This window comes from Quercus robur, chromosome 3 (assembly GCF_932294415.1).
Source record: "Quercus robur chromosome 3, dhQueRobu3.1, whole genome shotgun sequence".
NCBI lineage: Eukaryota > Viridiplantae > Streptophyta > Magnoliopsida > Fagales > Fagaceae > Quercus > Quercus robur.
The window spans coordinates 17,882,686-17,897,656 of record NC_065536.1 but is presented as its reverse complement, the minus strand read 5'-3'; the positions used below and the strand labels follow the sequence as shown (position 1 = coordinate 17,897,656).

At 30.6% G+C, this 14,971-nt stretch overlaps 1 protein-coding gene across 45 annotated transcripts in view; it reads right to left on the bottom strand.

The window, feature by feature from the left end:
• The window catches only part of LOC126717331 (disease resistance protein RML1B-like), a 131,984-nt gene that overhangs the window by 101,490 nt on the left and 15,523 nt on the right, over nt 1-14,971 (bottom strand). For 20 of the 45 annotated variants that reach the window (XM_050418929.1, XM_050418928.1, XM_050418924.1 and 17 more), the window contains exons 4-5: nt 745-830; nt 10-672 (exon numbers count right to left, since the gene is read on the bottom strand). The exons of 23 other annotated variants lie outside the window; for them this stretch is intronic. In XM_050418929.1, the coding sequence (XP_050274886.1) occupies nt 10-672; nt 745-830 (749 nt within the window). Of the gene's footprint in view, nt 1-9; nt 673-744; nt 1,006-14,971 lie in introns of all 45 variants that reach the window. 2 more of the 45 variants (XM_050418926.1, XM_050418927.1) reach the window with 2 other exon arrangements.

Below are 14,971 nucleotides of genomic sequence, written 5' to 3'. Positions count from 1 at the left end.
GAGATGAACCTGTCTCAATAATCTTCTGCTTGATTGTGAATCTAACGATTTGCGTCCTGATACAAATACATTACTTATACATAATGGAAGTCTTGGAATTTTATGAAAATTGCAGTAGCCGGCAATATAAAGTTTCTTTAATTGAGGAAATCTGCTGGAGATGTCGGGGAGAGTAGTAATATCGCTGTACATAACCAATAACGTTTCCAATTTGGCGAAGCAATCAGCAATATCCAGGTTCTTTGAAAAATTTTGAAAACCATACATACAGAGGAACTTAAGATTTGGTATTGTACAGAAGCAGCTTGGAAGATTATTAAGGTTTTTAGAACAGATGTATAACGTATGAAGGCTAGTGAGATTTCCAATTGACAAAGGCAGAGCTAATCTTTCCGTACTTTGCCAAATATCAGAGAACTTCCAAAGACAAAACCATTGAAGAGATTTCAACTTGAGAATTCTTGGAATAATTTTAAGATTTTCACATCCATAGAGACTCCAATGTTCAAGCGCTTCAAGAAGTCCAACAGACTGATGAATCTCAACTAAATTTTCACATCTATCGAGTATCAACCTCTTTACGTTTGGGGCAATCACCGATAAGTCAGGTAATTTGGTAATATTTTTACAGTCAGTGAAATCCATATATTTCAAAGCTGTGAACTGGCATCTCTGTGGAGGATAGAAAAAAAATCAATAAATATAGCTTAGAAATAAAATAATTTATAAATGGTATGGTCATACCTCAAAATGCTCGTCCAATTTAATGTGGCTTCCTGGCACTTTAAGTGCAACAAGTTTTTGAAGATTAACGGTGGCTGGCAAGGAAGGTAAAGGAAAACCATTCCAATCAATTAACCTTAACTCATTTGGAAGATATTTAATATCATCACAAATTAAGTTACGAGCGGTCAAGTATTTGAAATTTTTCATCTTTTCAAAATCCAATTGCATGTTTCTTGGTTGTGGTAAGTACAATGTTATGCCTTCAACTTCTTCTAATCCCTAAATGGACAAAGAATTACAATAATTACATTATACAACAAAATTTACAATTATTAATGTAAACAAAATAAATGTGGATAAACCTATATATCTTCAGCATTAAACGAAAAAAACAAAGAAATGAGAAAAATATTCACTACATATATGCTTGGTGAGAAAAGGGAAAAGATAAATTAAAATAATTTATACCGTATCTGGTAGTTCGGAAGCATCATCATAACACAATAACCTTTTATGTATCTTTGATACTGTTGATTCTTGTTTGATAATTTCCAAACCCATTTGTTGTATCAAGTCATGCATTGATAATTCGCCATATTCATCAACAAATATGAGAGACTTATCTTTAAGTATTTCAATATCATAATATGGGTCATAAGAATTGCAACTTTGTAGTATATGTTCGACAACATCCTTGCCTAATCCCTTGAGAAAACATGCAATATCAAGGAAAATATCTTGTTGATTTTGGTCCAATCCATCATAGCTTATTTTGAGTACTTCTAGAATATTTGGATTAAGAATTCTTTTGTACTTAGCTAATGCACTTTTCCAACAGCATATATCACCTCTTGGATACAAATCAGAACCTATTATTTTTAAAGCTAATGGAAGGCCTTTGGCATAATGTATAAATGAGTCTACGAGTTCCAAATAATCTTCCTTAGGCTTGCTTCTTTTGAATGCATGTTGACAAAAAAGTATACGAGATTCATGTTCATCTAATTCCTTAACCATATAGTCATAGTAGGTCAAATGACAATCTTCTCGAAAAGTAGATAGTAATTTTTCATCTCTTGTTGTGATAATAATTCTACTTCCATAAGCAAAACAATTGCATTCACCAAGCAAATCTGTTACTTGGATTAATTTGTCCACATCATCAAGAATTAAAAGAATTCTTTTGTGTTGAGGCATTTCCATTCTCACATTGATTCTTTTAATTGCACCAAGCTCCTTCAAAGCTCTACCTCCTAAGATCTCAGAACAAAGTGTCTCTCTTAATTGGCGTTTGCCATCATTTGTTCTTGAGTTTTCTTTAACATTCTCTAGAAAGCTGCTTCCTTCAAAACGATATGCAATTAAGTCATAAATAGCTTTTGCAATTGTTGTCTTACCTATTCCAGGAAGGCCGTGGATCACTACCATACGCACATCATTTGAATCAATATCTAAACGCAAATTTATATCCTCCACACGAGAATCTATTCCAACAGGGTATTTAACATCAAATATTTTCGTATAATTTAATTTAACTCTTGAGATCACTTCAAAAACTTCTTTGATAAGTGTATATTGAGGGTGGCTGCCAATTGCAAAGCATTAAAAACTTGTTAGAAAATAGAATATGAAGATGAACTAAAATTCAAAATGTTTAGCTTGTGTGTACTATGATTGAAATATTGCTAATACAAGTAAATGGCAAGTAATTCATAGATCTAAGAACTATCAGTATGAAACTTTTTTTTCCTCAGCTAGGAAATCAAATTTTGGCTTTTAGCACGAAGACTCATGCAAAAACTAGTTAGGTAAGGAAACAAGCTTCTTGAATATCCACTTCTAATTGACAAACACTAGCTTGAATGCAATGCATTCATTAAGATATTTTAAGGATCGAAGTTTGGTAAACATTATATGGGTGTGCAGTGAATTTATAAAGGATCCCAAGACTCTCCATTACATTAAAGAAAAAAAAAAAACCTAAAATTGTAGAATAATAATTGATTTTTCTTTTTTGAAGAAATAAAAATATTAGTTTTGCATTCTTTCACCAATTCCAAGAAGGCCACAAAATATTAAACTATAGAACTCTAACTCAATTGAAACCTTAAATTGTTTGACAAAAAAAAAAAAAAAATTGTTATGAGCGTGCTGAATAATTATTGATAAGTTAATAAAACCTAAATACAAAAACTTAATAATCAATTTTGCATCTAAAAAAAAACAATATATATATATATATATATATATATATATAGAAAGATGAATAAATAATATTTAATTGATATTGAAATATTTAAAATAAAAAAACCCTAAAAACCACAAAATATATAGACCTGCCTAAATTGGGAAAATCTTATAATGAATTGATAAGATAATCAATTATATATGCTTACCTTTCTATCTAGCCTAATTAGCACATTATTAAAAGATATGAACTTTCAAATTTTCAAAAAATAAGACTTCGCTTGAGAGTTGTTGTTTAACGTTAAAATTTTTTGGTGATAACAAAAATAATGATAGAATGCATACTCTTTTTTGCAATGCCATCCACCTATATTGCTGGCTTTAAGTAGAGCAATCCTCCATTTTTGCACTTCCATTTTATTCTTGAACTTTGTTTCATGTTTTGTCAAAGCTTCTCCAAACTTTCCTTCTTGGTTACGTACTTCTGATGGATCCACCTTGTAAAAAATTGGTAGCACAATTTGGCCTTTCTCTTTACACTCAAGAATTTTGACAAGTTCTTTCAAACACCAAGTAGAAAATGCATAGTTTTTAGAGAATACAATGATTGAAATTCTTGAACTTTCAATGGCTTCAAAAAGTTTGTATGAAATTTCTTCACCCCTTAAGTGCTCATTATCCAGGAAGATGTTAATACCATGATGATACAAAACGCCGATCAAAATACTCGTAAAATTATTGCGGGTATCGTCACCTCTAAAACTCACAAATACATCATATTTGCATTGGTGGGTGAAAGAGGAAGAAGAATCTCCTTTGTTGACTGGAAAAGCCATGGTGATTTGGATAGACAGTAGAATAGATTTAAAAGGAAGAGGAGAGTTTAAGTGATGAAATTGGAATTGTAAGAATTTAAGTGAGAATTTTCTGAATGGGTTTTTGAGAGAGAGAGAGAGAGAGAGAGAGAGAATATATGGGAATGGCAGAGTAAAGAAATTGGATGTTAGTTGAGTTCCCATGATGTGACTGTGAGGTCATAAGACTATATTAGTGCACGTTTAGATTGCACTGAAAAGGAAAGCAGACGCGTCTGCGTTTTTTGTATGTCTCACAGTACTATTCACACATTTAAAAATTATTTTACTACAGTGATTTTAATTTTCAGCAATAAGTAGTATCAAAACAAACCTTTAATCTATTGTGAAAATACTATTGGTGAGAGTTGGTGGCCAAACGCGGAGAAGACTTGTTATCTAATGTGAAAATGCTTATTGGGAAATTGCTTACCGCTCGTTTTCAGTTTGCCAATTATTTTTTATTGAAATTTCAATGCACTAAAAAACAATCAAAACACTGCCAACTATTCCCATACATTATCTCATCCACATTTATTTACTTTTTTTTTATCCGCCAATTGAGGCGGTATATGCCGGGTACATCATAAGGAGGCGGGTCCCACAATGGGAGGCGGGACCCACACACTGTGGGACCCACCAATCTATGAGATTCCCGGCATATATGCAGAGTACAGGATATACAAAAAGAGTTACTTCCTTTACAATGCACAATAAACTGGTAGCAGTTTGCCAATTATTTTTTATTGAAATTTCAATGCACTAAAAAACAATCAAAACACTGCCAATTACTCCCATACATTATCTCATCCTCATTTATTTACTTTTTTTTTTTTTTTTTCCGGCCAAATTGTTAGAGTTACAATACACAATAAATTGGTAGCTGTAGCAGAAGTCACAGCAACAACAAGCTTTTTGACTCTTGACTATATTTGTGGTTATGCTTTTTTTTTTTTATTAATTATGGCTTTTGTGAACAGCACCCGTTAAGATTGAATTTTTTATTAATAAAATATAGTTGCTTTTTGAGAGTTTTAAAAAGCATGAAATTTTTTTATTAATAAAATATAGTTTCTTTCTTTTTCTCTCCCTACATCATCTCTCTGTCATTTTTTCTTTAGGATAAAAGCTATTACTAAACTCTTTTTTTCTCCGCTCACAAGCAAAGCTGGATACCCCTTAAAAATGAAAATTATTTTACTAGTCAGTTTATTTTTGTTATTATTTATAAATTTTATTGTACTTTTTAATACTATTCATGAGCTCCATTATACTATTTCAATTAATTTTTACCTTTATCTATAGTACTTTTAGTAATAAATTTTTAATTTCAATAAAATAAACGGTATCTAAACAAACGAATTGCAACAAAAATTGTGTGTGCTAGACTTTCAAACAAGTGAGATAAGTAGTGGACCCACTTGAAAAAGTTAAAATTACATGGCTCTGCATCAAGAGCATCCTATAAATTATTTTGGAGCGAAAAACTATAGCAAGGCTGTGCATTTCATGGGCCATTGCCTAGCAGAATGTAATTCTGCCGGGCCTTTCTAGTCAATTTGGGCTTAAAACAAGCTTCTAAGACGATCTCTTCTATAATGTTTCTTCATTCTTAAGGCAACCTTATCCTACAAACCTTGCACCCATAATTAATTGAATCCTAAGCCTTCACTTTTTAACGAAACAAAACTACCACTAAGTCCAAAGATTTTCAATCTCCTCTGTGGATATATGGTAATGGTATATTGATATTTTATTTTATTTTATGTTTTCAATAGTTTGGGGTTTAGGAGATTCAAGAGAGCCTTAGCTCAACCGATATCTCCGGATATTTCTAATAGAAATATTTTGGGTTATGTTTTGTTTTCCTAATCCATAATTTATAATGTTGTGTATGAATTAAGCTGATTATGTGCAAAAAAAAAAAAAAAAAAATAATCAGATTAAAATTAATTAATTAATTTTAAATTTAAATTTCCAAGTATCAAATTCAGTGTGGTCACTAAATTGGATCTTGCAAAAATTTCGTTGGGCCAGATAAGAGCCTGCAAATGCTTGAGGTATTGACTAACTATTTCAACAAGAAGCCAACCTCCAACCAGCCCAAATTAGGTCCGCTAGTTTATAGTCACAAGACAAATTTGGTCATGTCCAAACTTGGTTAGTTACGTCTGAAGGGGGAAAAAATTTAGAACAAATAGTACCTTCCTAATATTAGGGAACTAGACATTTTGGGCAAGAGAATGCCTCATCCTCATGACACATTGATGTTCAAAGGACAATACACCTATGACATCACCAACATCGCTTTCTTATTCTTCAATAACAGTTTGCAATGTATGATTTGTAGTAAAAACGTTGTATTCCTAACTTTACTTAATGCCCAAAACCTCTAAATTAAAGGCCAATTAACCATTGGTAACCCTTAAATATAGGAATCACAAAGTCTGCATCTATATATGTGAAGTCCAACAAAGTTAAAATTGACCAAAAAAAACAAAACAAAAAACAGGTTACAAGTTACAACCATTGAGTCCAATTTTCTTCTTTCAAAATGAGTGTAGCCATGGTTAATAGCTCCACGGTAATGGGATTCATCCAAGACACAAAGAAGTTCAACAATTGCATCAATGAATGTTTTGAGATGCTAGATATTGATGGTAATGGTAAGCTTTCAAGAGAATTGCTTTATGGGGGTCTTCATAAGCTTTTGTCATTGGAAAACAATACCAACCAAGAGGAAGAGATCAATAATCTCTATGAAGTAATTTTCAAGAGGTTTGATAAGGATGAAAAAGGTTTCATTGATCGAATGGAATTTGAGTCTCTTATTAGGGAGCTCATTCTAGCCATGGCTCGTGGAATTGGTGATTTGCCAGTTCTAGTAGCTCTTGAGGAACACAGTCTGCTTATGATGGCTGTTCAACATGAAGTGGCTAGCTTGAAGGAAGGTAGTCGAAAGAATAAAAGAAATAGAGAAAAGAATGTGCTTCGTGATATATGCCTTTGTTGTCATAAATTGGAAACTAGCTAGTAACAAAAAAACGTAATAGCAATTTTGGGTTTTTTATTTTTATTTTTTATTTTGCTCCTAATAGAAACGTCATAGCAATTAGTTTTGTAAGTTTTAAATATTTATGTGATAATTTTTTTTTTTAGGGGAAATTTATGTGCTAAGTCGATACACTACACAACTTAATGCATCAACATCTCTAGAATTATTGTATTTACACATATCTCTAGTTTCGTGAATTTACTCCCTAGTTTATTATTATTATTATTTTAAAACCCTACTTTGATTAATCCCATGCCCTCACTAGTGATCAACAAAATAATAATGAAGAAGGTTATATTTGTCCATAACCAAATTATGAGTTAAGGCTCATGAATTATAAGCAAGGCATCACACAGTCCATGACGTTCTCCGTCTCAACTCTCAAGGGAGTATATGATCTGTGACATATCTGATACTAAATTATAGCATAAGATTAGCAATGTAAAAATTTATAGTTTACACCGCCAATGTTTATTATGCAACCAAATTTTTAATTAAGTAATGATTTATCTAGCCAAGAGCCTTGTCACCAATTTGGATTTCTGATGTTCCAATAGAGATGTTTAGAGGTTTAAATCTCTCATCCACAGCTATAGAATTATATTTTAAAAAAATTATTGATTTATCTCAATTAAGTGATCCACACAAATAATTATTATTTACTACAATTTAGTGTATGGCAAATCATCAAACAAGAAATATAAAAACTATAACATAGGAAAATTTGGTAACGCAGTAAAAAACTGATGAAAAATCTCTTCAAACATTTAAACAACTCCAACGACACAAATAGTCCAATAGAAAATCTACTACGAAGGAACAATTACAAATAATCAGGACTCAAAACCTTTACTATTTCTAACAATGTCACTTGAGCAAGCGTTGAGCAAACATTCTGTTTGACTTATATGATCACTTGAGCAAGTCCTTAATTCCCACAAGTTAAACTTTTGAAACTTGGGATCTTCAAGTAACTTAGGACACGTATGGTAGACTGTAATAAATATGATAAGGAATACAAAATGTTGTAATGTAATGCTTATTACATTCATTTAATTTGTTTGGTGACAACACAATAATAGAATCCTGAAAACAATGGAATGAAAGCATTTTAAATCAAATTTAAGATATATTTTAGGAAATATCTTATTCATATAATTATATTTTATAAAAAATAATATTTTTTAAATTTGAAAGAGAGATTAGTTATTTTTATGATTTTTTATTTTCATAATTGTTATGTGCATATAGAAAGTTTGTTTATTTAGAAATATTTTAATTGTAGAAATTAATACACTTACTAAGGAATAGTTATTACATCCCTTTAGAGATGAATAGTTATTACCATCTAAAGGGATGTAATAACTATTCCTCATTTTAAAGAATGACTATTCATACAAAATGGTTATTCTCTGTAATAAAAATATAACCAAACTAATGAATAACTAAATCATAGGAATAACTAACGAGAGATGCTATATCCACAATATTTTTACAACAAATCATAAGTGGTTAGTTGTTATAGGTTTAAATTTAAACCTAACACTAAGATTACTTTTTTACCCCAACAATAACAACCAGTAACAACTTGCCACTTATAATTTGTTGTAAAAATATTATGGACATATCTGTTCTCATAATTATAACATTATAGTACCTATTACAGTCTACCAAACATATCCTTATGACTCAAAACTTTCAATAATATTACGAACATACCCATTTTCACATACAATTTCACAACTAACTAACTTGTACGAATGTAAGTGGTCAACAAAAAGTGGTGGGTCCATATAATGAATGAGAGAATGTCTAAGGATACAATAAAATATCACAACATTTTCACAACTAGAGGTGGCGCCACATTAATTACAGGGGCTTCATTTAAATCCCTTGAGCTGGAAAAAAAAATTTATAATTAATTTTTTATAATTTTTTTTTTGACCCTGTTAAAATAAAAGTTTGAACACCTTGACCCTAAATGTTTTTTAAGTCTAGTTGAAATAAGTTTGAAAATGATTATCTTAAAAATGTCTTGGCCTTTAAAAAAAAAAAAAAAAAAACCCCAACAACAAATCAGTTTGATCTAAAATCTAGGGGAAAAAAAAAGTAAGTCCAACAACAAAAGTAGAATTTTTTGATCTTAAACCTCAGGAAAAACCCATTTAAATCTTAACAATGAGATATAACTCATAGGATTAATAATGAAGCTATATATCATGCAACGATTTCAAAATTTGAAACCTTGTAGAAAATAATTGTAGGACTTCATGTATTTGGGTAACTCTTTTTTTGTGATGTCAATATATTCAAGTTCTTTTTGTTTCAGCTTTTGTATACTTTATGTTTCTTATTAAATCTCTTAAAAAAAAAAAAAATCCTGAAGTGGCCATTATTCACAACCCCTTTGTTTTTAGTTGAGGTAGGTTCGAGTGTAATATTTTATTATTTTATTTTAACATATGATGGGTTGACACCTTAGTTGTTGTGAAAAATGTTGCAATCATAAAAAAACTACTATAATTAGAGAGAAAAAATTTCCAACACTAACAATTGCAAAAATTAATAAGTTGTGAAATTAGGTATGCCCCAGATTTATTCCAAAGTTTACCTAAGTAATTTGTAATGATTATCACACTTTTTTGGCACAATACTATACAACACAAAACTAATCCTCTCAAATATAATTATGGAAAACGGTTATTGTTAAGTTTTAGACCCCTATAAAACACAATATGTTTAATCGAATTTATTAGCCAAGTTGTTACTTAGGATAATTATTCAAATCTAGGTTAAACATTCATCACATTTAACATACACAATGGAAAAGTAAATAACACAAGATGTAATGACCTAGGAAAATCAATGAAACAACTCGTTTCAAGACAAAAAACCTCAAGAGAATTATCCCAAGAGAATAATCCACTATATCAAATTGAGATCTATAGTCAACAATACCAATATGTAGTAAATCTAACACAATTACCAAATTGGGCATTGAACTCCTTAGACTTCTTTGATTTGGATTTGCTCTCACATGAACCTCCAGTTCATGTCTTGATCTTCTGTACACTTGATAGTCGAAGGCTTGCCTGCAACTTTACTCCACTGGTACTAGCAATATAGATTTGATCTCTGGTAGGTGCTTGATAGAGTTAGAAGGTCTAAAACCTCACAAATCTCACAAGAGTAACTCTCAAGACTTAAAAAACAAATATTAAGGTTTTCCTTTTATACTTAGTAGTGTTGGACTCAAACTCTAAATGTTTCATGGGCTGTTAGGCCTTATTTAAAATTCTGCAGAATCGCAATTCAATCAATCGAAGGCTTTTCTCGATTGGTTGAGCTTGACAGATTTTGAATTCTTCATTCTGCAGCTTGTACATTTTTTAATCTTGACTTGTATCAACTTGAACAATGTCTACAACACTTTAAAGACCCTAAGATCTAATCCTAGACAAGTTTTTGTTCTTGGTTTGCCAATATATAACATTTTTAGAACCTAAATATTTATGACTAAATATTTAGAACCTAACAGTTATATCACAATTTTACAAAGTCTTGAATTTGAGTCGCATAAGAAGCATTGTCTTCCATTTGGTTCATAATCTCTCAACACCCCGAACCCCCAAAAAAAATTACATAACCATAGTAGGTCTAATTAAATGAAACTAAAATGTAATGTCGTCCATCATATATATATATATATATATATATATGTATGTATGTATGTATGTATGTATTTGTTGGTTAACAAATAATAATAACATGATTCATATAGGACCTTGCGTTTGATTGTGGATTGTTCCATATGTGGTAGTAAGGAAGATCATATGACATCATTATGCTTTGTAATGTTCATGTTCATGCATAAAATTCTATTTCAAAAGAAAAAATAATTATTATTTGGCAAGAAAGAATCGGGAATAATAAGAATAGAAATTGGTTGTTTAGTGAAAAGACCGTTTCATCAAAAAAGAAAAAAAAAAAGTGAAAGGATTATTAAATCTGATGGCTGTTATGGAGTGATTGAAATGATTATCATATCAAAGAAAGCATTCCCAACTGTTGTCCAATGTCTATAGTATCATTGAAAGAAACTAGGAAAGTCATGCAATAAATTAATCAAATCTGCTAATTAATCTTTCTTTGGATTCCTAATGTAGAGTTAGAAACAAGGGTTAGCAAAGTCACTAAATGGACTCCTATTGGCAATTGGATTAAACTAAAGTTTTAATGGTTTGGAGGGTCCTGAATCTTATTCCTTGAGATGGAACAGGCCAAAGGGAAATGGAGAGCCCTATGTCAATTTTCAACTCTCACAGGGGTGGATTCCAGCCTATAAGAGACAGTGAAGTAGAACTACAAATAGAAGTTGACAGGAACATAGTTACCAAAAGTTCATACTAGTTTTTTTTTTTTTTTTTTTTTTTTTTTTTTTTTTTTTTTTAAATAATAAATAACTTTGTACTATCTAATTGATGATATATATAGTAGAAATCCTATAGTTCAGGCTGATATGTATAGTCAGATTTTTCAAATATATTTATGGGGAAGGTAACCAAGTTTTGACTATTTGGCTAGGGTTAGTACATTCATTGACGAATGCAATTATGTGGGATTTCAATTTCGTTTATAATCTTTGAGGGTTGTATTTTTTAATATTTTGGGTCTGTGTGCATCGATGGCAATTGGATTATTAAAAAGGACCTGTCCTATATACCCCACCCCTAATGGGCAGTTGTAAAAAGTTTGCAAAATGGAAGATAAATTATGAGGTTACATTATTATACTTGTCAGAGAATGAATCATAGCCCTCGACCCTCATCGTTCCCCTCTTATTGCACAGCAGTAGCCATGATTAATTCTTTTGCCTTTTTAATCTTTCTTTTTAAATTGGGTAAAATGTAAATACATATCTTGATTTTAATTTGGGTCAAAATCAAACTTACTGTTTGATCTTCTAATTTGAAATTAGAATCTCCTAAATTTTGAGAAATATCCAAATTAATTTTATCTGCCTAAATTTTCGTCTCCTTCCATTGTGAATGCATGAGGAAAAAAAATCTTTAATTAAAATTTAATTTTACATTTTAATATTAAAAAATTAATCACAAAGAAATGAAAATTTGGATAGAATGATCAAATTTGGTATTTCTCAAAGTTAAGGTTAATTTCTAATTTCAAACTAATAATTTTAAGGGTTAATTTGACTTTATTTATCCTATTAATTAAATTTACACATTTTGAACTATTTTTTTTATTATTATAAAAAAGACGAGTTAGATGTGATTACGTGAGTATCAAAATTTTCATGCGAAGTTGGGCATGGTGATAAATATTTTATGAGAATGGAGGGAGGTTTTAAGTCACGGAATATTGAGAGGGATGGATAAATATATCCATTCTACTCGATTGTCATCCTTACTCTTGTTTCTCTGAGTGGTTGTGTGGTTAATTTTACTTATACCAGACCCGCTGAGAAAGGGTATTTTAAATTCCTAACTTTTCTTTTGATGATCAATTCAAATTTTGATAAATAAATATATCTTAATTATATTTCATTTTTGGGGGAAGGTTTTTTTTTTTTTTTTTTTTTTTTTTTTTTTTTTTTTTTAAATTTGAGAAACACACACGCATGCGCGCGCGCGCGCGCACACACACACACACACACACACACACATATATATATATATATATATATAAGGGAAGAGGATGAGATAAGGGAATGCACTCACACGCCAACACCAAAACTGCATGCGGCAGTTAAATTTTTTACATAAAAATATTTATATACACACACATCTTAACAAAGTATATTAAAAAAAAAAAAAAAAAAAAACCATTACGCTTGTTTGCCATGGACGCCTCTTTTTTTTTTTTTTTCCTTTTCAATTATTTAAAAGGAGGAACTCGGGAATGTTAGATCTAACTTGTTATATGTGTTGGTTTGGACATTGGATAACGCTTCTTCTAATATTTAATTAAAAATAAAAACACAAATGATGATAATTATTCGTGTGGTGTATATCTGCAATGTTTCAATAGGCTTTTTAAAAAATAAAAAAATATTCTGAATAATATCGGTTTTCTAATACAACAAACCCTTTTCTGGGTCCAACACCTGATATTCAGAGTTCACCAAATACTTGAGGCAATTTTTAACACCCAACGCAATAGTTTTTGGGTTGACGTAGAAGAAATCGAACCTGGCCTTAGAATTATGGTTGGCACATGTTAGAAAAAAAAAAATCAAATAACCTGAAAGTTCATTCAGATAAAGATTAGAACTAAAATATTCATTTTTGTTAAGAGAGAGAATTTTACATTTAGGGTCCAAGTTGTAAAGAAAGACTAGAAATAAATAAAGTCATTCAGGCAAAGTATACTATTGAATAGGACCAAACAATAAAAAATAAAAATTTGAAGGTGATTAGTTGTTGAAATTCAACCTGAATACTATATATGCAAAAAAGTAAGTTAAGGAAACCAAAAGAAAGTACCTTTAGTATAAAGTCTATAAAGAACTTGGCCTAGCAAACATAAATAAATAGAAAATAGTTGTCTTCTAACTAACGAGTTTTGTTGCCTGATTGATTAAGTCTGGCTGTGAGAATTGTTTAAATATGGTATGCTTTGTCATGTATGTATTATCCAAAAACTACATCCAACAACACTGAAACTTATTATTATCTCCCCTGAAGTTTTTGAAACCCACTCAATGAGTGAAGTGAAGCTAGCAACAGTACAAAAGTAGTTGTGGGGGGCCATTTCCTTTTCCCAATGACCCATCATCTATTCCCTGCCCTTTTGCGATGGCAAATAAAAAGAAGGAAACATTAAAAAAGGGCATGAAGCCCTTTCAAAGTAGAAAAGAAAATCACAAAAAGTCATATGTACTTAATTGTGACAGGGAAACCCCAAGTGCAACCCAGCTCATTCCCATGCCCATATGTAAGAGATAGAGAGAGAGAAAGAGATGGTTTGAACTTTGAAGACTGAAGCCCCATCAGAGGCGCAAATTATGGATAGCCAACAAGAAAGAAACTGTGTGTAAGGCTCAGCAACTAATGCTGATGATTGTCATAATGGAAGCCTAATATGTTCACATCATTCAAAAAATATAGATATATAAATACACACAGATGGAATTTCAAGTTATGATTTTTGCTTTATTATGATAGTTCTTTATTTTCAGTTTAAGATATCAATTAGTTTTTGACATAAAAAATGTTTTAGATCTTTTAATCGATTGATAAAATATCTTACCATTCAACTAATTGGAACTCACCTCCCTATTGTATATTATTGTATGTACATGTCATCAATTTCAAGATTAAATGTAGATATCAATAAAAAGAAATATAGACATCCCATATAACAATATGAACATCATTTTTATGGATTATACATCAATAAATGTGAGAAGTGGAAACAATTATTGAAGCCAAAAAACCTACAAAATAAAACTAATGTACTTTTGGTTTAGGGGTTTTTTGCTTTATAGCTTATTTATCTTGTAATTGTAATTTTTTTCAAATATAAATTTTTTGTCCATTTTTAGTATTCTATTTCATGTTTTAACCATTGGAGTATGGCACATATTTGATTATATTCCTTTCTAAGCTTAGGTTTTTTTAGAAGGAAAAAAATGTGACAATTTATGATTAATTTGAAAATAAATTAGAATACTCAAAATTAATAAATAGATTTTATTTAAATAAGCCTTTTTTTAAAAAAAAAATAAAAAAGAAAAAAATTTGTTACAGACTCTGCCCTCAAAAACAATATCCCGGGAGGTCATGTACCCACCAACATTAATACCAAGCAAAGCAAACCCTCCAAGATCTCTCTTTTAAACTACTCCAAAACCCAAACGATCTCCTCAAACACAAGTCACTTATAGCGAAGAACCACCTCTCTCTCTCTCTCTCTCTAAAGTCTGGCTGAATGTTTTGAGAAACAAACACAAGACTAATTAGACACCATGATTCCAGCATGTTTCAGCCAACAACAACAACAGCACCTCTAATCATCAAGTCCCTCAAAACCTCATAACTTGCATATACCAAACTCATCTCTGCAACTCACCAACTTATCTCACACTCACTTGGTCCAAGACCCCCTTCTCTCAATCTCTCACCATTTA